Source organism: Coregonus lavaretus (assembly GCF_964263955.1).
Source record: "Coregonus lavaretus genome assembly, chromosome: 20".
In the NCBI taxonomy this organism is placed as follows: Eukaryota; Metazoa; Chordata; class Actinopteri; order Salmoniformes; family Salmonidae; genus Coregonus; species Coregonus lavaretus.
This window is the reverse complement of record NC_140007.1, coordinates 45,771,220-45,797,818: the sequence shown is the minus strand read 5'-3', so window position 1 is coordinate 45,797,818 and position 26,599 is coordinate 45,771,220. Positions and strand designations below refer to the sequence as shown.

The 26,599-nt window shown below is 41.8% G+C and overlaps 1 protein-coding gene across 3 annotated transcripts in view; it reads right to left on the bottom strand.

Moving 5' to 3' along the window:
• The window catches only part of rerea (arginine-glutamic acid dipeptide (RE) repeats a), a 104,153-nt gene that overhangs the window by 68,449 nt on the left and 9,105 nt on the right, over window positions 1-26,599 (bottom strand). For all 3 annotated transcript variants that reach the window (XM_084184241.1, XM_084184242.1, XM_084184240.1), the window contains exons 2-5: window positions 23,555-23,603; window positions 22,706-22,839; window positions 21,652-21,751; window positions 10,952-11,050 (exon numbers count right to left, since the gene is read on the bottom strand). In XM_084184241.1, the coding sequence (XP_084040367.1) occupies window positions 10,952-11,050; window positions 21,652-21,751; window positions 22,706-22,839; window positions 23,555-23,603 (382 nt within the window). The remainder of the gene's footprint in view (window positions 1-10,951; window positions 11,051-21,651; window positions 21,752-22,705; window positions 22,840-23,554; window positions 23,604-26,599) is intronic.

Here is a 26,599-nt window from a genome sequence, read left to right as displayed (position 1 = left end):
GGGTGGGCCTGGGTCAGGTCCACCCACTGGGGAGCCAGGCCTAGCCAATCACAATTAGTATTTCCCTAGAAAAGGGCTTTATTACAGACAGAAATACTCCTGAGCACCCCCGTTTCCTCCTCCTCAGATGATCCTGCAGGTGAATAAGCCGGATGTGGAGGTCCTGGGCTGGCGTAGTTACACGTGGTCTGCGGTTGTGAAGCCAGTTGGATGTACTGCCAAATTCTCTAAAAAGACATTGGCCTCGGCTTATGGTAGAGAAATGAACATTCAATTCTCTGGCAACAGCTCTGTTGGACATTACTGCAGTCAGCATGCCAATTGCACGATCCCTCAAAACTTGAGACATCTGTGGCATTGTGTTGTGTGACAAAACCGCACATTTTAGAGTGGCCTTTTATTGTCCCCAGCACAAGGTGCAACTGTGTAATGATCATGCTGTTTAATCAGCTTCTTGAAATGCCACACCTGTCAGGTGGATGGATTATCTTGGTAAAGGAGAAATGCTCACTAACAGGGATGTAAACAAATTTGTGCACAAAATTTGAGAGAAATAAACTATTTGTGAGTATGGAACATGCTTTTGAAAACTCACAATTGCACATTAATGTTTAAATAAATCATGATAATAAAAATAAAAAAATCAACGCAAATTGCTACATTTTTTTCCACTGGCACCCTAGCGACCAATAACAAATTGGTTGCCAAGTCAAGTGTTTTGTTAAACAACTCCTTACAGAGTAGATAAGGACAGCTGAATGCGCTGTTATAATGCTATGCGTAATAACCTGCATCAGAGATGGGGCTGACTTGTCTGGCTAGATGATTAGCATTATGAGTGTGGAGGTGAGGTGAGGCAGTTGATTAACCAGCAGATGGAGCCAGCTACAATATGAGAGAGAGAGAGAGAGAGAGAGGAACACTCCTGTCCTGTGTGTTGGGTGATCCTCCTCCTATCTCCTACACACACGGGGGGGGGGGCATATCTCTTCCACCCTCCTCTCTAGATACAATCAGTGCATGATTAGAAATTTAACCTTTTGACTTCTTCAGTTGAATTGACTATCAGGGCTTAGATTTCATTATGAAAAAAATAGGTTTTCGAAATTTTTGCAAATTTTTTTGCAAAAAAAACAACACAAATACCTTATTTAGATAAGTATTCAGAACCCTTTGCTATGAGACTCGAAATTGAGCTCAGGTGCATCCTGTTTCCATTGATCATCCTTGAGATATTTCTACAACTTGATTGGAGTCCACCCGTGGTAAATTCAACTGATTGGACATGATTTGGAAAGGCACACACCTGTCTATATTAGGTCCCACAGTTGACAGTGCATGTCAGAGCAAAAACCAAGCCATGAGGATGAAGGAATTGTCTGTAGAGCTCTGAGACAGGATTGTGTCGAGGCACAGATCTGGGGAAGGGTACCAAAAAATGTCTGAAGCATTGAAGGTCCCCAAGAACACAGTGACCTCCATCATTGTTAAATGGAAGAAGTGTGGAACCACCAAGGCTCTTCCTAGAGCTGGCCGCCCGGCCAAACTGAGCAATCGGGGGAAAAGGGCCTTGGTCAGGGAGGTGACCAAGAACACGATGGTCACTCGGACAGAGCTCCTGAGTTCCTCTGTGGTGATGGGAGAACCTTCCAGAAGGACAACCAACACTACAGCACTCCACCAATCAGGCCTTTATGGTAGAGTGGCCAGATGGAAGCCACTCCTCAGTAAAAGGCACATGACAGCCCGCTTGGAGTTTGCCAAAAGACACCTAAAGGACTCTCAGGCCATGAGAAACAATATTCTCTGGTCTGATGAAACCAAGATTGAACTCTTTGGCCTGAATGCCAAGCGTCACGTCTGGAGGAAACCTGGCACCATCCCTATGGTGAAGCATGGTGGTGGCAGCATCATGCTGTGGGGATGTTTTTCAGCGGCAGGGACTGGGAGACTAGTCAGAATCGAGGGAAAGATGAACGGAGCAAAGTACAGAGAGATCCTAGCCTGCTCCAGAGCGCTCAGGAACTCAGACTGGGGCGAAATTTCACCTTCCAACAGGACAACAACCCTAAATACACAGCCAAGACAATGCTTCGGGACAAGTCTCAATGTCCTTGAGTGGCCCAGCCAGAGCCCGGACTTGAACCCAATCGAACATCTCTGGAGAGACCTGAAAATAGCTGTGCAGCAACGCTCCCCATCCAACCTAACAGAGCTTGAGAGGATCACACCAAATACAGGTGTGCCAAGCTTGTAGCATCATACCCAAGAAGACTTGAGGCTGTAATCGCTGCCAAAGGTGCTTCAACAAAGTACTGAGTAAAGGTACAGAATACATATGTAAATGTGTTAGTTTTTTATTTGTAATACATTTGCAAACATTTCTAAAAAAACTGTTTTTGCTTTGTCATTATGGGGTATTGTATGTAGATTGATGAGCGGAAAAAACCTAATTGAATCCATTTTAGAATAAGGCTGTAACGTAACAAAATGTGGAAAAAGTCAAGGTGTCTGAATACTTTCCGAATGCACTATTTATTGCTCAGTTGGTTGGGCTGTTCAGAGGCCTGACTCTATGAACCGCACACACTCCTTTCATCCCCCCCCCCCCCCACTCCTTCACTCCGCCTCCCATCCCTCCCCCCCACTCCTTCACTCCGCCTACCACCCCCCCCCACTCCTTCACTCCGCCTACCACCCCCCCCCCACTCCTTCACTCCGCCTCCCCTCCTTCCCCCACTCCTTCACTCTGCCTCCCCTCCTTCCCCCACTCCGCCTCCCCTCCTTCCCCCACTCCTTCACTCTGCCTCCCCTCCTTCCCCCACTCCTTCACTCCGCCTCCCCTCCTTCCCCCACTCCTTCACTCCGCCTCCCCTCCTTCCCCCACTCCTTCACTCCGCCTCCCCTCCTTCCCCCACTCCTTCACTCTGCCTCCCCTCCTTCCCCCACTCCTTCACTCCGCCTCCCCTCCTTCCCCCACTCCTTCACTCCGCCTCCCCTCCTTCCCCCACTCCTTCACTCCGCCTCCCCTCCTTCCCCCACTCCTTCACTCTGCCTCCCCTCCTTCCCCCACTCCTTCACTCTGCCTCCCCTCCTTCCCCCACTCCTTCACTCTGCCTCCCCTCCTTCCCCCACTCCTTCACTCCGCCTCCCCTCCTTCCCCCCACTCCTTCACTCCGCCTCCCCCCACTCCTTCACTCCGCCTCCCCTCCTTCCCCCACTCCTTCACTCCGCCTCCCCTCCTTCCCCCACTCCTTCACTCTGCCTCCCCTCCCTCTTTTCCCCCTCTACATGTCGGCTCCATTTCAGCTGCTGCCAGGGATCTCAGCTCTCCTCCCTCTCTCATTATCTCTCTCTGCTCTCTCTCCCCCTCCTTCATTCCCTCTCTCCTTGCCTCTCAAGCCCCAGCTAATAAATCACACACCAATCTGCTCCACCGATCTCTCTGCTCTCCCTGCTCCCTCCCTCTCTCTCTCTCTCTCTCTGCCTGCTCCCTCCCTCCCTCCCTCCCTCCCTCTCACCCTGTGCTCCCTCCCTCTCTCTCTCTGTGCTCCCTCGCTCTCTCTCTGCCTGTGCTCGCTCCCTCTGTGCTCTCTCTCTCTCTGCCTGCCCCTATAGCTCCAGCCCACTGTTGTTAGGCAACACAGTGGGGGAGGAGGGGCAGAGGAAGAGAGGGAGAAAAAGAGGAATGGGGAAGGAGGGTGGATGAAGGCTAGCAACCAAATCACCAGCCACTATGAGTTCAGAAACAACAGGCTTCTCTCTGTCAGTGTTTCAGAGAGGCTGGCACTTTTCCGTTGTTTTCCCCACTCTCTTTCCCCCTGCTGTGTCTAACAGCACTTGTCTTTCCCTCTGCAGGGTCTAACAGTACTTGTTTTCGGCAGGTAGCTTAGTGGTTAAAAGCGTTGTGCCAGTAACCGAAAGGTCGCTGGTTCTAATCCCCGAGCCGACTAGGTGAAAAATCTGTCGATGTGCCCTTGAGCAAGGCACTTAACCCTAATTGCTCCTGTATGTTGCTCTGGATAAGAGCGTCTGCTAAATGACTAAAATGTCAACGTAAAAATGTCTAACAGTACTTGTCTGTCCCTCTGTAGTGTCTAACAGTACTTGTCAGAGGATATCTTCCAAACCCTATTCCTTTTCTAGTGCACTACTTTTGACCAGGGTCTATAGCGCTCCCATAGGGCTCTGGTCAAAAGTAGTGCACTACTTTTGACCAGGGTCTATAGCGCTCCCATAGGGCTCTGGTCAAAAGTAGTGCACTATGTAGGGAACAACGTGCCATTTGGGACGCATACAGAGATGCTATCATTATGATAGCGTGCCGTAGCCTAATGCCCCGCTAACACAACACTTAAACAACACAAAGACACCATGAACAATGTGGAGTCAATAATACTTGACCCGTTGTTCAAAAAGCTGACCATGACAAAAAAACCATAAGGGTCTGTAGATAATCCTTCCACTATCTACTAAAACCACTGGGAACAACTACAGTTTATAAACATGAACAACGTTTACAATAATCTATGGCGCATTAAACTGCTCATTCATTAAAGTTATTATGAAGTGTTACCAAAGGATCAGATCCTAATGAGACAAGCCACGTGGAGGGGAAATCACCACAGGCTTTAAGACAGATTTGTGTGTGTGTGTGTGTGTAGGTGTGTGTGTGTGTAGGTGTGTGTGTGTGTGTGTGTAGGTGTGTGTGTGTGTGTGTGTGTAGGTGTGTGTAGGTGTGTGTAGGTGTGTGTGTGTGTGAGACAGTGAGGGAAAACCACAGTGACAGACACAACACACCCCACATCCTCTCCATTGCGACACAACAACGTTAGAAGAACAACAACCTCTAACCTCAGTTCATTTTATGAACCTATATTTCACTTTGCTTACAATCAAGTCAGTTCTCCACATTTGAGTTGAAATCAGATGTATTCATGTAACAACATATTGAACAATAGTACTAGTGGAACAATCATGCTGCAAACACTTGAATAAGCCGTTACTCAACATATTTGAGCTGAATTCGTTGAAAGGAGATATTTTCACGTACCTTTAGTATTGTGCAAACTACTAGTTTAGTTCGTAGAAGTTCAGCTAATCATTTCTCTCACACTACTTTCTATTCAAACAAAAGGGTGTCGGGACATTCCGACACGAAACCCTTCCTGACTAAACAGTTACTAAATAACACTAGAAAAGCCTTGCGGGCACCGTATCATAACACTGCCTAAAAAAAACAAAAAAAACATTGCCAAACTCTGTGGGTTGCCAACAAGAGTTAACAGTCAGGGAAAATGTGTGTGTGTGTGTGTGTGTGTTTGGGTGGTGGTCAGTTAGCTAGACCTTGATCCTACCACTGGGCGGCAGTTCTTGTAGCAGGCTTCCTCCTCACTTCTCTCCTTTCCTATATCCTCCCCTCCACACCCCCGCCCCTCCACACCCCCCCGCCCCTCCACACCCCCCGCCCCTCCACACCCCCGCCCCTCCACACCCCCCGCCCCTCCACACCCCCCGCCCCTCCACACCCCCCGCCCCTCATGTCTGTGACAGAGCCAGAGAGATATGCCTTAGCATGGTTGACCAATAGATCCTACTACCCACCGCGATGATACATCACAAACACATAGATATAGCTCCTCCTGTTGGCCAAAATATCATTATTAGCAGATTTATTTCCAGTTTGTTTGTTTGGCTGAATAATAACTTCAGATGAGTGGGGGGGGGGGGGGGGGGGTGCCTATCTGAGGCTAGGTCAGATGAGTGTCTCAATTGTCTCAAGGCTTCATCTACACTGATTGAAGTGGATTTAACAAGTGACATCAATAAGGGATCATAGCGTTCACCTGGTCAGTCTATGTCATGGAAAGAGCAGGTGTTCTTAATGTTTTGTATACTCATTGTATGTGACTATTTCAGATTATTGTGAGGAGAATATATGTGACTATTTCAGATTATTATTATTTTGTGTTTATTTATTTTTAGTCATTTTAGCAGACGCCCTTATCCAGAGCGACTTACAGTTAGTGAGTGCATAAATTTTTTCATACTGGCCCCCCGTGGGAAACAAACCCACAACCCTGGTGTTGCAAGCACCACGCTCTACCAACTGAGCTACACGGGGCCTATTTCAGATTATTGTGGGGAGAATGTATGTGACTACAGTCGTGGTCAAAAGTTATGAGAATGACACAAATATTGGTCTTCACAAAGTTATGAGATATTTTTGTCAGATGTTACTATGGTATACTGAAGTATAATTACAATCATTCCATAAGTGTCAAAGATGTTATTGACAATTACATTAAGTTTATGCAAAGAGTCAACATTTGCAGTGTTGACCCTTCTTTTTCAAGACCTCTGCAATCCACTTCTGGGCCACATCCTGACTGATGGCAGCCCATTCTTGCATAATCAATGCTTGGAGTTTGTCAGAATCTGTGGGTTTTTGTTTGTCCACCTGCCTCTTGAGGATCGACCACAAGTTCTCAACGGGATTAAGGTCTGGGAAGTTTCCTGGCCATGGACCAAAAATGTCGATGTTTTGTTCCCTGAGCCACTTAATTATCACTTTTGCCTTATGGCAAGGTGCTCCATCATGCTGGAAAAGGCATTGGTCGTCACCAAACTGTTCTTGGATGGTTGGGAGAAGTTGCTCTCTGAGGATGTGTTGGTACCATTCTTTATTCATGGCTGTGTTCTTAGGCAAAATTGTGAGTGAGCCCACTCCCTTGGCTGAGAAGCAACCCCACACATGAATGGTCTCAGGATGCTTTACTGTTGGCATGACACAGGACTGATGGTAGCGCTCACCTTGTCTTCTCCGGACAAGGTGTTTTCCGGATGCCCCAAACAATCGGAAAGGGGAATCCAAAAAAATGACTTTACCCCAGTCCTAAGCAGTCCAATCCCTGTACCTTTTGCAGAATATCAGTCTGTCCCTGATATTTTTCCTGGAGATAAGTGGCTTCTTTGCTGCCCTTCTTGACACCAGGCCATCCTCCAAAAGTCTTCGCCTCACTGTGCGTGCAGATGCACTCACACCTGGGGGGGGATGTGACCAGTGACCCTGGAGACAGGCTGATTCTGTCATCTCCACAGCCCCCACTGTCACTTATATTCACTTCTGGGAGGAAGAAAAGCAGGAAGAGGAAGGAATAATGAGGCTGGTCCTGGAGGGGAGAGGAGGAGGAGGAGGAGGAAGGAGGGGAGGATTATATATAAAGGAGGGAGCAGTGGGGCCGATAGGGACAGTGTCAGAGCGTGTGTGTGGTGTCTGAGCGTGTGTGTGTGTGTGTGTGTGTATGTGTGTGTGTGTGTATGTGTGTGTGTGTGTGTCTGAGCGTGTGTATGCGTGTGGTGTCTGAGCGTGTGTGTGTGTGTGTGTGGTGTCTGAGCGTGTGTGTGGTGTCTGAGCGTGTGTGTGTGTGTGTGTGTGTGGTGTCTGAGCGTGTGTGTGGTGTCTGAGCGTGTGTATGTGTGTGTGTCTGAGCGTGTGTGTGGTGTCTGAGCGTGTGTGTGTGTGTGTGTGTGTGGTGTCTGAGCGTGTGTGTGTGTGTCTGAGCGTGTGTATGTGTGTGTGTCTGAGCGTGTGTGTGAGCATCAAGGTCAGGGGTACATTTACACCTGTCCCTCAAGGCTGTGTGTGGGGCTTTAAAGGACCAAACGGAAATCACATCACTGGGCTGGGAGGGAGAGGGAGGGAGGGAGGGGGGGGGGGGGGAGGAAGGGGGGGAGGGGGGGAGGGAGGGAGGGAGGGAGGGAGCAGAGCAGGGAGTGTCCTTGAATGGCCAAGTACTGACTGGTGATGGGTGGGAGAATAACTGGTTGGCTAACTGGTGATTGGTGGGTGAATGACTGGTGATGGGTGGGAGAATGACTGGTTGGCTGACTAGGTGGGCTGGGTGACTGGCTGAGCTATGGACACAATGGGGAGGGCTTACAACCTTACACAGACTACCCCCTGCCTACCACCTCAGGAAGTAGGAAACAATATGTGGCTGCTGGCTGCTATCGGCAGAGGGTGATTAGTGGCCTATGATTGGCCTGTGTGTGTACTGGCTTTATGGTTTATTCAGATCAGACTGAACCATTATGTTCAATTAAAGCAAATCAACACATTATTCACTTCAGATCTGAGCCCACATGATTCACTTCCATCAGATCTGAGCCCACATGATTCACTTCCATCAGATCTGAGCCCACATGATTCACTTCCGTCAGATCTGAGCCCACATGATTCACTTCAGTCAGATCTGAGCCCACATGATTCACTTCCATCAGATCTGAGCCCACATGATTCACTTCCATCAGATCTGAGCCCACATGATTCACTTCCGTCAGATCTGAGCCCACATGATTCACTTCCATCAGATCTGAGCCCACATGATTCACTTCCATCAGATCTGAGCCCACATGATTCACTTCCGTCAGATCTGAGCCCACATGATTCACTTCCATCAGATCTGAGCCCACATGATTCACTTCCGTCAGATCTGAGCCCACATGATTCACTTCAGTCAGATCTGAGCCCACATGATTGCTGGACAATGCATCTGGATGTTAGTGATTTGTAATAATAATAATAATAATAATAATAATAATAATAATAATACTACAAGACTAGGTTTTACTAGTCCAGGTCAGGACCGACGCAAACTAATATGTTTTACTAGTAACTAGTCCAGGTCAGTAATCTAGTCTATAATCCAGGTCAGTAATCTAGTCTATAATCCAGGTCGGTAATCTAATCTATAATCCAAGTCAGTAATCTAGTCTATAATCCAAGTCAGTAATCTAGTCTATAATCCAGGTCAGTAATCTAGTCTATAATCCAGGTCGGTAATTTAGTCTATAATCCAGGTCGGTAATCTAGTCTATAATCCAGGTTGGTAATCTAGTCTATAATCCAGGTCGATAATCTAGTCTATAACCCAGGTCAGTAATCTAGTCTATAATCCAGGTCAATAATCTAGTCTATAATCCAGGTCAGTAATCTAGTAACTAGTACAGGTCAGTAATCTAGTCTATAATCAAGGTCAGTAATCTAGTCTATAATCCAGGTCAGTAATCTAGTCTATAATCCAGGTCAGTAATCTAGTAACTAGCCCAGGTCAGTAATCTCACAACAGAAGGTGTATGCAACTATAGACACAGTATCTAGAACACTATGTCTCAATATTACTGCTGTATCAATATTACTGCTGTATCAATACTACTGCTGTATCAATACTACTGCTGTATCAATATTACTGCTGTATCAATACGTATCTAGACCACCGTCTGTATCTAGACCACCGTACGTATCTAGACCACCGTACGTATCTAGACCACCGTACGTATCTAGACCACCGTACGTATCTAGACCACCGTACGTATCTAGACCACCGTACGTATCTAGACCACCGTACGTATCTAGACCACCGTCTGTATCTAGACCACCGTACGTATCTAGACCACCGTACGTATCTAGACCACCGTACGTATCTAGACCACCGTATGTATCTAGACCACCGTATGTATCTAGACCACCGTACGTATCTAGACCACCGTCTGTATCTAGACCACCGTACGTATCTAGACCACCGTATGTATCTAGACCACCGTACGTATCTAGACCACCGTACGTATCTAGACCACCGTACGTATCTAGACCACCGTCTGTATCTAGACCACCGTATGTATCTAGACCACCGTATGTATTAATACTACCGTATGTATCTAGACCACCGCATGAATCAAGACCAATGTACGTCTCTAGACCACCGTACGTATCTAGACCACCGTACGTATCTAGACCACCGTACGTATCTAGACCACCGTACGCATCTAGACCACCGTACGCATCTAGACCACCGTACGTATCTAGACCACCGTATGTATCTAGACCACCGTACGTATCTAGACCACCGTACGTATCTAGACCACCGTATGTATCTAGACCATCACTGTATCAAGACCACTGCTGTATCAAAGTTTACTTCACCAAGCAAGCAGCCCTGTCCTGCACACATGCTCACTTAGTTAACGTTAACTGGCTAGCTAGCCAGCAGGGTAGTTAGCCAGCTAGCAATCTGTGGTACTTATGCGCGAACACTGGACTGGCGCCAAAGTGAACTCATCCTTGATACAAAAATAACACGGTTTCTGTCTGGCCCTATTATGTTAGTGGGTTTATTTAGTTAGTTTTCTGAAATATGCAATCTGCAAAAAGCAAGACCGTTAGTGCAGATCTATCATTCAGGCTATGTGCTTGCTTGAATTCATGATGAGATAACATTGTTTGCTAGCTAGCTAGCTAAATTGGTATCAAGACAACCGTATGTATCAAGACCACAACACTGATTGTGATTTGTCACCATCCCAACCCACATTGTGTAATTTCTGATATATTTTAATACCAGACCCTCCAAGCCACAGCTGTCTGACATATTTTAATACCAGACCCTCCTAGCCACAGCTGCCTGAAATGGGAATCTAAATTCAAATGGAGGCCAACAATACAGGCCCTCAATCATTTCCCTCTTCCTCCTCTCTCACACACACCTCTTCCACACTGAAGATTTATTCCACAAGCGATAAACAGGATGCAGCTGCTCTTAAGACTTGGAGGGGACAGAATACGATGAGAAGGGGACTGAACCCAAATCTAATGAGGGCTTTTTTCTCTTTTTTTTTTTCCTCAGAGGTCCCAACCAGCAGCTCTACAACCCATCTCAACAGCTCCATCTAAAGATAACCACAGTAACCCATAATAAGCCACTGTAACATTGGAACAATACGGTCCATTCAACGGTTTTGTGTACACTGAGCCAGGCAAGCGCAATCAAGCACAGCTTGAAATAAAATAAATATTATTTGAACCCAGCTCTGATGTAAACATGTCCTCTCTGGAAGTTAAAGGTGAAATGTTGTTAAATGTTCTCAAATAATATAAAAATAAGTGTCTTACCACTTCGTCTTCTGACCAGCACTTCTCTATGAGTTTGGGAACAGGCTTCTTGACCAGGCGCTGTAGGGCCTTGCCTGCATCATAACTGCTCTCGTGAAGCTGGGGGTGAGCAAACCAACACTTCAGATCAATATTCAGTGTTTGAAAAAAAAAAAAAAATTGATGTATACTTTTTATATAAAGTAAACATTTATTGTAACATGCAGGAAATAAGGCATTGACGCATCTATAAACTATGACTGTGAGGCACATTACACTGAACAAAAATATAAACGCAACATGTAAAGTTTTGGTCCCATGATTCATGAGCTGAAATAAAAGATACCAGAAATGTTCTATAATCACATTAAGCTTGTTTCTCTAAAATGTTGTGCACAAATGTGTTTACATCCCTGTTAGTGAGCATTTCTCCTTTGCCAAGATAATCCATCCACCTGACAGGTGTGGCATATCAAGAAGCTGATTAAACAGCATGATCATTACACAGGTGCACCTTGTGCTAGGGACAATAAAAGGCCTCTCTAAAATGTGCAGTTTTGTCACACAACACAATGCCACAGATGTCAAGTTTTGAGGGAGCGTGCAATTGCTATGCTGACTGCAGGAATGTCCACCAGAGCTGTTGCCAGAGAATTTAATGTTCATTTGTCTACCATAAGCCACCTCCAACGTCGCTTTAGAGAATTTGTCAGTTTGTCCAACCGGCCTCACAACCGCAGACCATGTGTAACCTCGCCAGCCCAGGACCTCCACATCCGGCTTCTTCACCAGCGGGATCGTGAGACCTGCCGCCCGGACAGCTGATGAAACTGTGGGTTTGCACAACCGAAGAATTTCTGCACAAACTGTCAGAAACCGTCTCAGGGAAGCTCATCTGCACGCTCATCGTCCTAACCAGGGTCTTGACCTGACTGCAGTTTGGCGTCGTAACCGACTTCAGTGGGCAAATGCTCACCTTCGATGGCCACTGGCAGGCTGGAGAAGTGTGCTCTTCACGGATGAATACCGGTTTCAACTGTACCGGGCAGATGGCAGACAGCGTGTATGGCGTCGTGTGGGCAAGACGTTTGTTGACATCAACGTTGTGAACAGAGTACCCCTATGGTGGCGGTGGGGTTATGGTATAGGCAGGCATAAGCTACGGACAACGAACACAATTGCATTTTATCGATGGCACGAACACAATTGCATTTTATCGATGGCAATTTGAATGCACAAAGATACCATGACGAGATCCTGAGGCCCATTGTCGTGCCATTCATTCAAATCCATCACCTCATGTTTCAGCATGATAATGCACGGCCCCATGACGCAAGGATCTGTACAAAATTCCTGGAAAGTGAAAATGTCCCAGTTCTTCCATGGCCTGTGTACTCACCAGACATGTCACCCACTGAACATGTTTGGGATGCTCTGGATCGACGTGTACGACAGCGTGTTCCAGTTCCCGCCAATATCCACCAACTTCGCACAGCCATTGAAGAGGAGTGGGACAACATTCCACAGGCCACAATCAACAGCCTGATCAACTCTATACGAAGGAGATGTGTCACGCTGCATGAGGCAAATGGTGCTCACACCAGATACTGACTGGTTTTCTGATCCACGCCCCTACCTTTAAAAAAAAAAGTATCTGTGACCAACAGATGCATATCTGTATTCCCAGTAATGTGAAATGCATAGATTAGGGCCTAATGGATTTATTTCAATTGACTGATTTCCTTATGAACTGTAACTCAGTAAAATCTTTGACATTGTTGCATTTTGCATTTATATTTTTGTTTAGTGTAGATATGCATGCACAAACAAGTAGCATTTTTGATTCAATTTTCTCGATTTGTTAAACGTCTAAGGAGATATCAAGCTCTACTTAAAACAGTCATCACAGAGATACAAACTCTGCCACATTGGGAGAACAAATTGAGTTTAGGGAGGAGAGACAGTGACCTGCTAGCGATGGTCATTCTCTGGTTTATAGAGTCTGAATATAAATACACTGTTTAGGATGATTTCAGTTAATTCTTTGCTTCCTCTGGTCTAGATTCATTTTGAAAGTAAGGGTCAAAGCTCTGATCAAGCATGATACATCGGAAGTGTCAGACGCCTGGTTTCTTCTTTATGATGAAGCAGAGGAAGTGCTACTAACCTGGGTCTCTAGTTCTGCCATATTTGTTCTACCATATTAGTTCTAGTTCTGCCATATCTGTTCTACCATATTAGTTCTAGTTCTGCCATATTTGTTCTACCATATTAGTTCTAGTTCTACCATATTAGTTCTAGTTCTACCATATTAGTTCTAGTTCTGCCAAATAAATTCTAGTTCTGCCATATAAGTTCTAGTTCTGCCATATTAGTTCTAGTTCTGCCATATTAGTTCTAGTTCTGCCATATAAGTTCTAGTTCTACCATATTAGTTCTGCCATATTAGTTCTACCATATTAGTTCTGCCATATAAGTTCTAGTTCTACCATATTAGTTCTAGTTCTGCCATATTAGTTATATTTCTACCATATTAGTTATATTTCTACCATATTAGTTCTACCATATTAGTTATAGTTCTACCATATTAGTTCTAGTTCTACCATATTAGTTATATTTCTACCATATTAGTTCTACCATATTAGTTCTAGTTTGACCATATTAGATCTAGTTCTACCATATTAGTTCCAGTTCTACCATATTAGTTCCAGTTCTACCATATTAGTTCTAGTTCTACCATATTAGTTCTAGTTCTACCATATTAGTTCTAGTTCTACCATATTAGTTCTAGTTCTACCATATTAGTTCTAGTTCTACCATATTAGTTCTAGTTCTACCATATTAGTTCTAGTTCTACCATATTAGTTATATTTCTACCATATTAGTTCTAGTTCTACCATATTAGTTATATTTCTACCATATTAGTTCTACCATATTAGTTCTAGTTCTACCATATTAGTTCTAGTTCTGCCATATTAGTTCTACCATATTAGTTCTAGTTCTACCATATTAGATCTAGTTCTACCATATTAGTTCTAGTTCTACCATATTAGTTCTAGTTCTACCATATTAGTTCTAGTTCTACCATATTAGTTCTAGTTCTACCATATTAGTTCTAGTTCTACCATATTAGTTCTAGTTCTACCATATTAGTTCTAGTTCTACCATATTAGTTCTAGTTCTACCATATTAGTTCTAGTTCTACCATATTAGTTATATTTCTACCATATTAGTTCTAGTTCTACCATATTAGTTATATTTCTACCATATTAGTTCTACCATATTAGTTCTAGTTCTACCATATTAGTTCTAGTTCTGCCATATTAGTTCTACCATATTAGTTCTAGTTCTACCATATTAGATCTAGTTCTACCATATTAGTTCTAGTTCTACCATATTAGTTCTACCATATTAGTTCTAGTTCTACCATATTAGATCTAGTTCTACCATATTAGTTCTGCCATATTAGTTCTAGTTCTGCCATATTAGTTCTACCATATTAGTTCTAGTTCTACCATATTAGTTCTACCATATTAGTTCTAGTTCTACCATATTAGATCTAGTTCTACCATATTAGTTCTGCCATATTAGTTCTAGTTCTGCCATATTAGTTCTACCATATTAGATCTAGTTCTACCATATTAGTTCTACCATATTAGTTCTGCCATATTAGTTCTAGTTCTGCCATATTAGTTCTACCATATTAGTTCTAGTTCTACCATATTAGTTCTACCATATTAGTTCTAGTTCTACCATATTAGATCTAGTTCTACCATATTAGTTCTGCCATATTAGTTCTAGTTCTGCCATATTAGTTCTACCATATTAGATCTAGTTCTACCATATTAGTTCTACCATATTAGTTCTGCCATATTAGTTCTAGTTCTGCCATATTAGTTCTACCATATTAGATCTAGTTCTACCATATTAGATCTAGTTCTACCATATTAGTTCTACCATATTAGTTCTGCCATATTAGTTCTAGTTCTGCCATATTAGTTCTACCATATTAGTTCTAGTTCTACCATATTAGATCTAGTTCTACCATATTAGTTCTAGTTCTACCATATTAGTTCTACCATATTAGTTCTAGTTCTACCATATTAGATCTAGTTCTACCATATTAGTTCTGCCATATTAGTTCTAGTTCTGCCATATTAGTTCTACCATATTAGTTCTAGTTCTACCATATTAGTTCTACCATATTAGTTCTAGTTCTACCATATTAGATCTAGTTCTACCATATTAGTTCTGCCATATTAGTTCTAGTTCTGCCATATTAGTTCTACCATATTAGATCTAGTTCTACCATATTAGTTCTACCATATTAGTTCTGCCATATTAGTTCTAGTTCTGCCATATTAGTTCTACCATATTAGATCTAGTTCTACCATATTAGTTCTGCCATATTAGTTCTAGTTCTGCCATATTAGTTCTACCATATTAGTTCTAGTTCTACCATATTAGTTCTACCATATTAGTTCTAGTTCTGCCATATTAGTTCTAGTTCTGCCATATTAGTTCTACCATATTAGTTCTAGTTCTGCCATATTAGTTCTAGTTCTGCCATATTAGTTCTACCATATTAGTTATAGTTCTGCCATATTAGTTATAGTTCTACCATATTAGTTATAGTTCGTTGTATTAGTTATATTTCTGCCATATTAGTTCTACCATATTAGTTATAGTTTTACCATATTAGTTCTACCATATTAGTTCTAGTTTTACCATATTAGATCTAGTTCTACCATATTAGTTCTGCCATATTAGTTATAGTTTGTTGTATTAGTTATATTTCTGCCATATTAGTTCTACCATATTAGTTCTAGTTCTGCCATATTAGTTCTAGTTCTGCCATATTAGTTCTAGTTCTACCATATTAGTTCTGCCATATAAGTTCTAGTTCTACCATATTAGTTCTAGTTCTGCCATATTTGTTCTACCATATTAGTTCTAGTTCTACCATATTAGTTATAGTTCTACCATATTAGTTCTAGTTCTACCATATTAGTTCTAGTTCTGCCAAATAAATTATAGTTCTGCCATATAAGTTCTAGTTCTGCCATATTAGTTCTAGTTCTGCCATGTAAGTTCTAGTTCTACCATATTAGTTCTGCCATATTAGTTCTGCCATATTAGTTATAGTTCTACCATATTAGTTCTACCATATTAGTTCTAGTTCTGCCATATTAGTTCTAGTTCTGCCATATTAGTTCTACCATATTAGTTCTAGTTCTGCCATATTAGTTCTAGTTCTGCCATATTAGTTCTACCATATTAGTTATAGTTCTGCCATATTAGTTATAGTTCTACCATATTAGTTATAGTTCGTTGTATTAGTTATATTTCTGCCATATTAGTTCTACCATATTAGTTATAGTTTTACCATATTAGTTCTACCATATTAGTTCTAGTTTTACCATATTAGATCTAGTTCTACCATATTAGTTCTGCCATATTAGTTATAGTTTGTTGTATTAGTTATATTTCTGCCATATTAGTTCTACCATATTAGTTCTAGTTCTGCCATATTAGTTCTAGTTCTGCCATATTAGTTCTAGTTCTACCATATTAGTTCTGCCATATAAGTTCTAGTTCTACCATATTAGTTCTAGTTCTGCCATATTTGTTCTACCATATTAGTTCTAGTTCTACCATATTAGTTATAGTTCTACCATATTAGTTCTAGTTCTACCATATTAGTTCTAGTTCTGCCAAATAAATTATAGTTCTGCCATATAAGTTCTGGTTCTGCCATATTAGTTATATTTCTACCATATTAGTTATATTTCTACCATATTAGTTCTACCATATTAGTTCTAGTTTTACCATATTAGATCTAGTTCTACCATATTAGTTCTACCATATTAGTTCTAGTTCTACCATATTAGTTCTAGTTCTACCATATTAGTTCTACCATATTAGTTCTAGTTCTACCATATTAGTTCTAGTTCTACCATATTAGTTCTAGTTCTGCCATATTAGTTATATTTCTACCATATTAGTTCTACCATATTAGTTCTAGTTTTACCATATTAGATCTAGTTCTACCATATTAGTTCTAGTTCTACCATATTAGTTCTACCATATTAGTTCTAGTTCTACCATATTAGTTCTAGTTCTACCATATTAGTTATATTTCTACCATATTAGTTCTAGTTCTACCATATTAGTTCTAGTTCTACCATATTAGTTCTAGTTCTACCATATTAGTTATATTTCTACCATATTAGTTCTAGTTCTACCATATTAGTTATAGTTCTACCATATTAGTTCTAGTTCTACCATATTAGATCTACCATATTAGTTCTAGTTCTACCATATTAGATCTACCATATTAGTTCTAGTTCTACCATATTAGTTATAGTTCTACCATATTAGTTCTAGTTCTACCATATTAGTTCTAGTTCTACCATATTAGATCTAGTTCTACCATATTAGTTCTAGTTGTACCATATTAGTTCTAGTTCTACCATATTAGTTCTACCATATTAGTTCTAGTTCTGCCATATTAGTTCTAGTTCTGCCATATTAGTTCTAGTTCTACCATATTAGTTATAGTTCTGCCATATTAGTTATAGTTCGTTGTATTAGTTATATTTCTACCATATTAGTTCTACCATATTAGTTATAGTTTTACCATATTAGATCTAGTTCTGCCATATTAGTTCTAGTTCTACCATATTAGTTCTGCCATATAAGTTCTAGTTCTACCATATTAGTTCTAGTTCTACCATATTAGTTCTAGTTCTGCCATATTTGTTCTACCATATTAGTTCTAGTTCTACCATATTAGTTCTAGTTCTGCCATATTTGTTCTACCATATTAGTTCTAGTTCTACCATATTAGTTCTAGTTCTACCATATTAGTTCTAGTTCTGCCAAATAAATTCTAGTTCTGCCATATAAGTTCTAGTTCTGCCATATTAGTTCTAGTTCTGCCATATAAGTTCTAGTTCTACCATATTAGTTCTGCCATATTAGTTCTGCCATATAAGTTCTGGTTCTACCATATTAGTTCTAGTTCTACCATATTAGTTATAGTTCTGCCATATTAGTTATATTTCTACCATATTAGTTATATTTCTACCATATTAGTTCTACCATATTAGTTCTAGTTTTACCATATTAGTTCTAGTTCTACCATATTAGTTCTAGTTCTACCATATTAGTTCTAGTTCTACCATATTAGTTCTAGTTCTACCATATTAGTTCTACCATATTAGTTCTAGTTTTACCATATTAGTTCTAGTTCTACCATATTAGTTCTAGTTCTACCATATTAGTTCTAGTTCTACCATATTAGATCTAGTTCTACCATATTAGTTCTACCATATTAGTTCTAGTTCTACCATATTAGTTCTAGTTCTACCATATTAGTTCTAGTTCTACCATATTAGTTCTAGTTCTACCATATTAGTTCTACCATATTAGTTCTAGTTCTACCATATTAGTTCTAGTTCTACCTCTACCATATTAGTTCTAGTTCTACCATATTAGTTCTACCATATTAGTTCTAGTTTTACCATATTAGATCTAGTTCTACCATATTAGTTCTAGTTCTACCATATTAGTTCTAGTTCTACCATATTAGTTCTAGTTCTACCATATTAGTTCTAGTTCTACCATATTAGTTCTAGTTCTACCATATTAGTTATATTTCTACCATATTAGTTCTAGTTCTACCATATTAGTTCTAGTTCTGCCATATTAGTTCAACCATATTAGTTCTAGTTCTACCATATTAGATCTAGTTCTACCATATTAGTTCTACCATATTAGTTCTAGTTCTACCATATTAGTTCTAGTTCTGCCATATTAGTTCTACCATATTAGTTCTAGTTCTGCCATATTAGATCTAGTTCTACCATATTAGTTCTACCATATTAGTTATAGTTCTACCATATTAGTTCTAGTTCTACCATATTAGTTCTAGTTCTACCATATTAGATCTAGTTCTACCATATTAGTTCTACCATATTAGTTCTAGTTCTACCATATTAGTTCTAGTTCTGCCATATTAGTTCTACCATATTAGTTCTAGTTCTGCCATATTAGATCTAGTTCTACCATATTAGTTCTACCATATTAGTTATAGTTCTACCATATTAGTTCTAGTTCTACCATATTAGATCTAGTTCTACCATATTAGTTCTGCCATATTAGTTCTAGTTCTGCCATATTAGTTCTAGTTCTACCATATTAGTTCTAGTTCTACCATATTAGATCTAGTTCTACCATATTAGTTCTACCATATTAGTTCTACCATATTAGTTCTACCATATTAGTTCTGCCATATTAGTTCTAGTTCTGCCATATTAGTTCTAGTTCTACCATATTACCGTATTGGTCCGAATATAAGACGGCCTTTTTTCCCCTCGAAATAGGTCCAAAAAAGTCGGGTCGTCTTATATTCGGGGTCTAGTATTCAGAGCGCAGTTTCTCTTCTTCGGCGCTCCCTTTAAATGTCAATACACATTCGCGGGCACAGATGGCGCCAAAAATTCGTTCCGGACGGAGGGAAGAGGCGTCCTTAACAACCAGCCCGTTACCGGTGTTTAAAGATGGAAAGACAGGCTGACCATTTAGAGACAAGTGGCTCAAAAGTGGGCCAGGTCAATAAACAACAGCGGAGGAGCTATGATGCCAATTTCAAAATAATGGTTGTCAATAAGGCAGAGTCATCTAACAACTGCCAAGCTGCCAAGACATTCGGGGTCACTGAGTGTAATGTAAGAAGATGGCGAGCAGAAAAACAACGTCTAAAAGATGCTAACAGTCAGCGAAAATCCTTCCGTGGTCCTCAAAGTGGTCGTTTCATTGAGGTTGACCGGAGGGTTTTTGAATATGTCAGGGAAAAAAGAAGTGAGGGAATGCCCATTACCAGAGCTGTCATCCAGGTTAAGGCCCTGGAAATCGCCAGAGAGCTCAACATCACTGGATTTAAAGCCAGCCTCGGCTGGTGTCGTAGGATGATGCGGCGTAATGGACTGTCACTTAGACGGAGAACGAGTTTGGCCCAACGCCTGCCGTCAGACTTCGGAGAGAAGTCTACTGTGTGAATGGATCCTGCATGCATGGGATGCTATTCCCTCACAGAGCATCATCGATGGCTTTAAAAAATGTTGCATCTCAAATGCATTGGACGGCAGCGAGGACGACGTGCTTTGGGAGGAGCCGGTGGAAGCGGAGCAGCTGGGGAGCGATGACAGCGAGAGCGAACACAGCGGGGCAGAGGACGTGTGTGAGGGATAGAGAGACATCGGAGGAGAAGTTTGGCGAATTTTTGTTAAGTTTAGTTAAATGTGTGGCCTGTATTTTCTCTGTTATTTAAAAATGTTGCTTTATTATTGCTTGATATTAATTTTGAATCATACTGTACATAGTTTGCCTTTGTGTTTAATTCACTGTGTTTTTAATATTGTTATTTTAAAATAAAATGAAGTTCTTTGTTCGGCAAATCTAGTCTGCAAATCTGTTTTTCTAAATGTTTGTGTTGAAAAACGGGGGGTCGTCTTATAATCAGGGTCGTCTTATATTCGGACCAATACGGTAGTTCTACCATATTAGTTCTAGTTCTACCATATTAGTTATAGTTCTACCATATTAGTTCTACCATATTAGTTCTAGTTCTACCATATTAGTTCTAGTTCTACCATATTAGTTCTAGTTCTACCATATTAGTTCTAGTTCTGCCATATTAGTTCTACCATATTAGTTCTAGTTCTGCCATATTAGTTCTAGTTCTACCATATTAGTTCTAGTTCTGCCATATTAGTTCTAGTTCTACCATATTAGTTATAGTTCTACCATATTAGTTATAGTTCTACCATATTAGTTATAGTTCTGCCATATTAGTTATAGTTCTACCATATTAGTTCTAGTTCTGCCATATTCGTTCTAGTTCTGCCATATTCGTTCTAGTTCTACCATATTAGTTCTAGTTCTGCCATATTAGTTCTAGTTCTGCCATATTAGTTCTAGTTCTACCATATTAGTTCTAGTTCTGCCATATTAGTTCTACCATATTAGATCTAGTTCTGCCATATTAGTTCTAGTTCTGCCATATTAGTTCTAGTTCTACCATATTAGTTCTACCATATTAGTTATAGTTCTACCATATTAGTTCTAGTTCTACCGTATTAGTTCTAGTTCTACCATATTAGTTCTAGTTCTACCATATTAGTTATAGTTCTACCATATTAGATATATATTTCTACCATATTAGGCCGGTTGGACGTACTGCCAAATTCTCTAAAACGACGTTGCAGTCAGCATGCCAATTCCACGCTCCCTCAAAACTTGAGGAATCTGTGGCATGGTATTGTGTGACAAAACTGCACATTTTAGAGTGGCCTTTTATTGTCCCCAGCACAAGGTGCACCTGTGTAATGATCATGCTGTTTAATCAGCTTCTTGATATGCCACACCTGTCAGGTGGATGGATTATCTTGGCAAAGGAGAAATGCTCACTACCAGGGATGTAAACACATTTGAGAGAAATAAGCTTTTTGTGCATATGGTAAAATGTCTGGGATCTTCTATTTCAGCTCATGAAACATGGGACCAACACTTTACATGTTGCATTTATATTTTTGTTCAGTGTAGTTTTGCTGAACATGAGAAGGTAACTCGCATCTTTATCAAATGTATTTTGGATTTGATTCTTGCCAGTCTGTCAGAGGTGTACTGATGCAGGCTTGTGTTGTGTAGTTACTCACCGTGTTCAGTGCGTTGAGTGTGGTGTCGTCTCGAGAGGCTGCTAGACACCCGTCTTCTGTAGAACCTCCGTCACACATCCCAGCGAAGGCGGCCATGCTCCTGGAGAAAACACAGAGAACGGGACATTTTAAAGAAACTTCTACTAATCAAAAACAAGCTACGTTGCAAGTCACAGAGAGAAAGTAAATACAACTGCATTTCCAACTTCCAAGTCATCTTAGACAGATATAAAGCTATTCTTTGTAAGATCAATCGTCTTTTTAATATATTTTATACAGCAAGAACCTTCCAATACATCTATCACTCTAGGACTCTTGGCCCTGTTCAACACTTTGGTGGCTGGTAACCAGGCCAGCACAGTACAGCTTACATGGGCTCCCGAGTGGTGCAGCGGTCTAAGGCACTGCATCTCAGCGGTCTAAGGCACTGCATCTCAGCGGTCTAAGGCACTGCATCTCAGCGGTCTAAGGCACTGCATCTCAGCGGTCTAAGGCCCTGCATCTCAGCGGTCTAAGGCACTGCATCTCAACGGTCTAAGGCCCTGCATCTCAGTGGTCTAAGGCACTGCATCTCAGCGGTCTAAGGCACTGCATCTCAGCGGTCTAAGGCACTGCATCTCAGCGGTCTAAGGCACTGCATCTCAGCGGTCTAAGGCACTGCATCTCAGCGGTCTAAGGCACTGCATCTCAGCGGTCTAAGGCACTGAATCTCAGTGTTTGAGGCGTCACTACAGACCCCCTGGTTCGATTCCAGGCTGTATCACAACCGGCCATGATCGGGAGTCCCATAGGGCGGCGCACAATTCGCCCAGCGTCGTCTGGGTTTGGCCGTCATTGTAAATAAGAATTTGTTCTTAACTGACTTGCCTAGTTAAATAAAGGTAAAATATATATATATATATTTTTTAAACAGTGGGAAGCGGGTATAGGACTATTCCCTTCTGACATGGAGCAGGGTCATGTCTCCTGAGCTCACCTAGCAGCCTTGAGGCAAGTTGACAGACGTTATTGGATTATCTTTCCAGAAAGAGTAGGGACAGAGGTCGTGTCTCACCTTGCAGCCCTGAGGTACATGAGCAGGTCACAGTCGTTGACCCCTGGCATCCACACCAGCTCCTCATTCTCGGTCACATGACCCAGGCCCACCGGGGCCTCGGAAGGGAAGGGCTGCAGCTCGGGAAGCTTGGCCTAATTAGGGAGGAGAGAGGAGAGGGAGGAGAGAGGGAAGACAGAGGGGGGAGAGAGGGAGGGAGAGAGGGAGGGAGGAGGGAGGGAGGAGGGAGGGAGGAGGGAGGGAGGAGGGAGGGAGGAGGGAGGGAGGAGGGAGGGAGGAGGGAGGGGGGAGAGAGGGAGGGAGGAGGGAGGGAGGAGGGAGGGGGGAGAGAGGGAGGGAGGGGGGAGGGGGGAGAGAGGGAGGAGGGGGGAGAGAGGGAGGGAGGGGGGAGGGAGAGAGGGAGGGAGGGGGGAGGGAGGGGGGAGGGAGGAGAGAGGGAGGGAGGAGGGAGGGAGGAGGGAGGGGGGAGAGAGGGAGGGAGGAGGGAGGGAGAGAGGGAGGGAGGAGGGAGGGAGGAGAGAGGGAAGACAGAGGGGGGAGAGAGGGAGGGAGAGACAGAAAAGAGGAGGGAGGAGAAAGGGATTGAGAGATGGTGTCAATCACACTACAAATAGCACCGCAAGTCTAGCCTGTGAAATATCAGCTTTCAGATCCTTTTCGTCGCAATCTAACAGAGTGGCTTGTCTGAGCAAATATCCCAAATCACTCTGGTTTATACATCTCTAATAGGATAATGTTGGGAAACGTTTACAATTTCACTCCTATTGTAATTAATTACAGGTCATATTTTTTTATAGGAATCTGTAAACACTGGACAGCTACTTTAATAATAAGTGTAAGACGACTTACTTGATGACTGGGCCCCACTCTGATTTCTCCCTGTGTGCTGTTTAGTCGCCTGGTAGACAGAATAAGTTGTTAGATCACAACAAAGAAAATTCATACTGATGGTGTTACAGAACTAGCTTAGCGCAACCTGGAAACAGGTTAAATGAACTGACTAGGTCCTTTCCCTTGAGGTAATCATTGTCTGGCTGGAGCAAAATAAGACATATTGTCTTTATTATAGGACAAGGTAACCAATCATGTCAATACCTCAGCAACAAAGAGTTTCTGGGGAATATTTATTAGTAAAAATTAAAAGACGGGCAGAAATTGTACCGCCATTTCCTAGTTGCAAAAAATTCTAATAATTCACCTAATCTCAGTTTATGTGACAAAACAAGCAGTCATAGTGTGGAGAATCGTTGTACCATCTAAACCGCCATTAAGTATATTTTCCAATATCAAAAATATTGCATTTTCAGCTGTTTGAAGCTGGTGTACAAAACAGAACGTCAAAGACGTCAAAAGGAAAATTCAGAACAGGAAGCATAGAAATAGCGCACGTAGAACCGATCTACCGCTTCTTAGACTTGCTTTCAGCGGGAAAGTAAAGCTCTATAACTCACATTTCTATGGGAATTTGGTCGCCCACAAAGTTACATATCGTAGCTTTAAAAGGCATATTGCAGATTTTGTTGCAATGTATATTTCAAGATTTAGATGTATTTTTCTATGGAAGAGATGCTTCTGTACACAAAGAGAACGTGTTTTCTCTAGGATATTTTTTTGCAATAAAATGTGTGAAACACCTCTTAACGCTGATATTATAGACACATTCAGCAACAAACAAAACAGCATCCCACTTACAGGAGGGGGGGGGGGGGATATACACACTATTACATTGAAATAGAGCCTGCCTGCCAAATGGCTGTACAAATGCTGGTAACCATAGCAACAACTGCCTAGCAATTTAATAATAACAATAATAATAACAATAATAGTAATGTCCCTCCAGCTGCAGTGGATTAAAGAAAATGACAAGACGTTCCTTTTCAAAAGCCCCCCCTATCCTCTCCTTTCCCTTCCGTTGCCTAGGTAACGGCGCTTAGATTTTCATACGGTCTAGTCCCTAGATCGGATAGTTGCTGCGGGGCTGAGGCGGCCCAGAAACTGTCAAAGAGTGATTTGCGACGCCGAGACGCTCTCTCACTCTCCATCACTTGAGCTGGCTGTGGCTAGGGCTGGCTGGACTGGGTTTGTTGAAACCCTGAGACTGCTAGGTCCCCGTGCTAGCTTTAAAGCCATCCAACCACAAGCCCGGCCCCCTCACTCTGACGGCTACACGTCTGTCTCAGTGGACTAATCCATTGCAGAGGCCACGGGGACGGCACAGTCCATCCACTCTAAGACACGTGATACTGAAATTGTATATGTTTATATTATGTAAAAAAATAAACGGTGCAACACTAATAAATATAATATTATTTTTATAACAAATGCGTTTTCTCCCGCATTGGATACGATCGCTGCCCGCGGTTCTGAAACAATCTTCAGTGTGCCGCAGAATTGACACCTTTCCCTATGTTGCCATGAGCATTATAGCAAAGTTAACAAGGATATTGGGATCGAGAACAATGTGGCGGAGGCAGCAGCAGCAGAGATGAGGAAACAGCCCTTGCCTTTAGCCTAATTGTCTAAGAAAATTGAGGAGAGAGGAAACCCCAACTTAATTAGGTCTATAATTAATAGCCTAACTGTTAAATGGGCCAGGCTTTATAAATCATCCATATATAGCTACACAAATAAGACAGATCTTGCTTCTGTTGCCTGTTTGAGTGTTTGATTCAGTGAGTACCAAGCCTCATGCAACGGCAAAACGTCGGATAAAGCAATCTCACAGATTCTGCTGTTTTCAATCTTTGTTATGTTGTAATAAAGGCTTTACAATTTATTTTTATTTTTTTAGAACAGACAGGTATTACTGAACATTTATGTAGTGTTGTTTACACTGTTCCAAACAGGCAGAACAATTATATTGTAATCTAACAGCACCTGTTTGTCACACATAATATGCACGCAGCTCTCGCTCCTAGACCCTCCTTTATCTAGATCTCCTTCTTATTGTTATTATTATTATTATTATTATGATCACTATAATAATATGTAATGTTGTTATCATTAGTAGGCTTTGTATAGTAGCCTTTTATAACCACCATCGAGCTGTAGGCCTAAGAGCACGTCCTGTTTAGTCTTAATACCGTAACTTACTTAGGCCCATATTTCAATATATGTAGACTGACCGCCTTGACAACATTTGAAATTGTGTTTTTTTTTTTACATTGAATGCTCCAGAGAGCGAAACGAGATGGGTGGGGCTAAAGCTTAAGAGGGTGTGAACGATGCTGAATGGGTGTAGACAAAGAAGAGCTCTTCAGTGAGAGAACACCCCATTGACCATTTTACTCACCCTAGCAGAGATGGTTCGGCTGTTTTCATGTTATCCAGAGCGTTGGTGACTAACTGTGCTGCTGGCGACGTTTACTGACACTGGCCAAATTCAACGGGTGTTGTGCGTTCGTAAATTCATCAGTTAATCTGCGCTCTGTCATACTCAGACTGAATTTACAAACACACCCGAAATGGTTACTTGCATAGTGGAGTTTTTGTTAAGACATGTAGCTAAGCTAACTAGGTAAACAATGAACCATAATCCCAACTCATGACGTTACTACCCTGAATGAATCTGCAGGTAGCAAACCAACCAGGTTCAATGTTAGCAAGCAAATGGCTCAGATACGAATAATTAGATCATACACGAATCGTTAGCTAGCGAGCCAGCCAGCTAACGTTAGCTAACTAGCTAACAGTACACTTTAAATTGAAATGAAACCACTTTGTCAAAATGATCTCAGCCAATCACGGCTAATGGGAGTGTTGCTGTCTTTTTCTGTGGCTTAACCAACTATGCTCGTAATTTAATTTAACTATTTTACAGATAGCATACAAGTTTGTTATTAAGGCACATGAAAGTTCACATGTTCCAGAAGGCATTTCTGTCAAAAAAAGAAT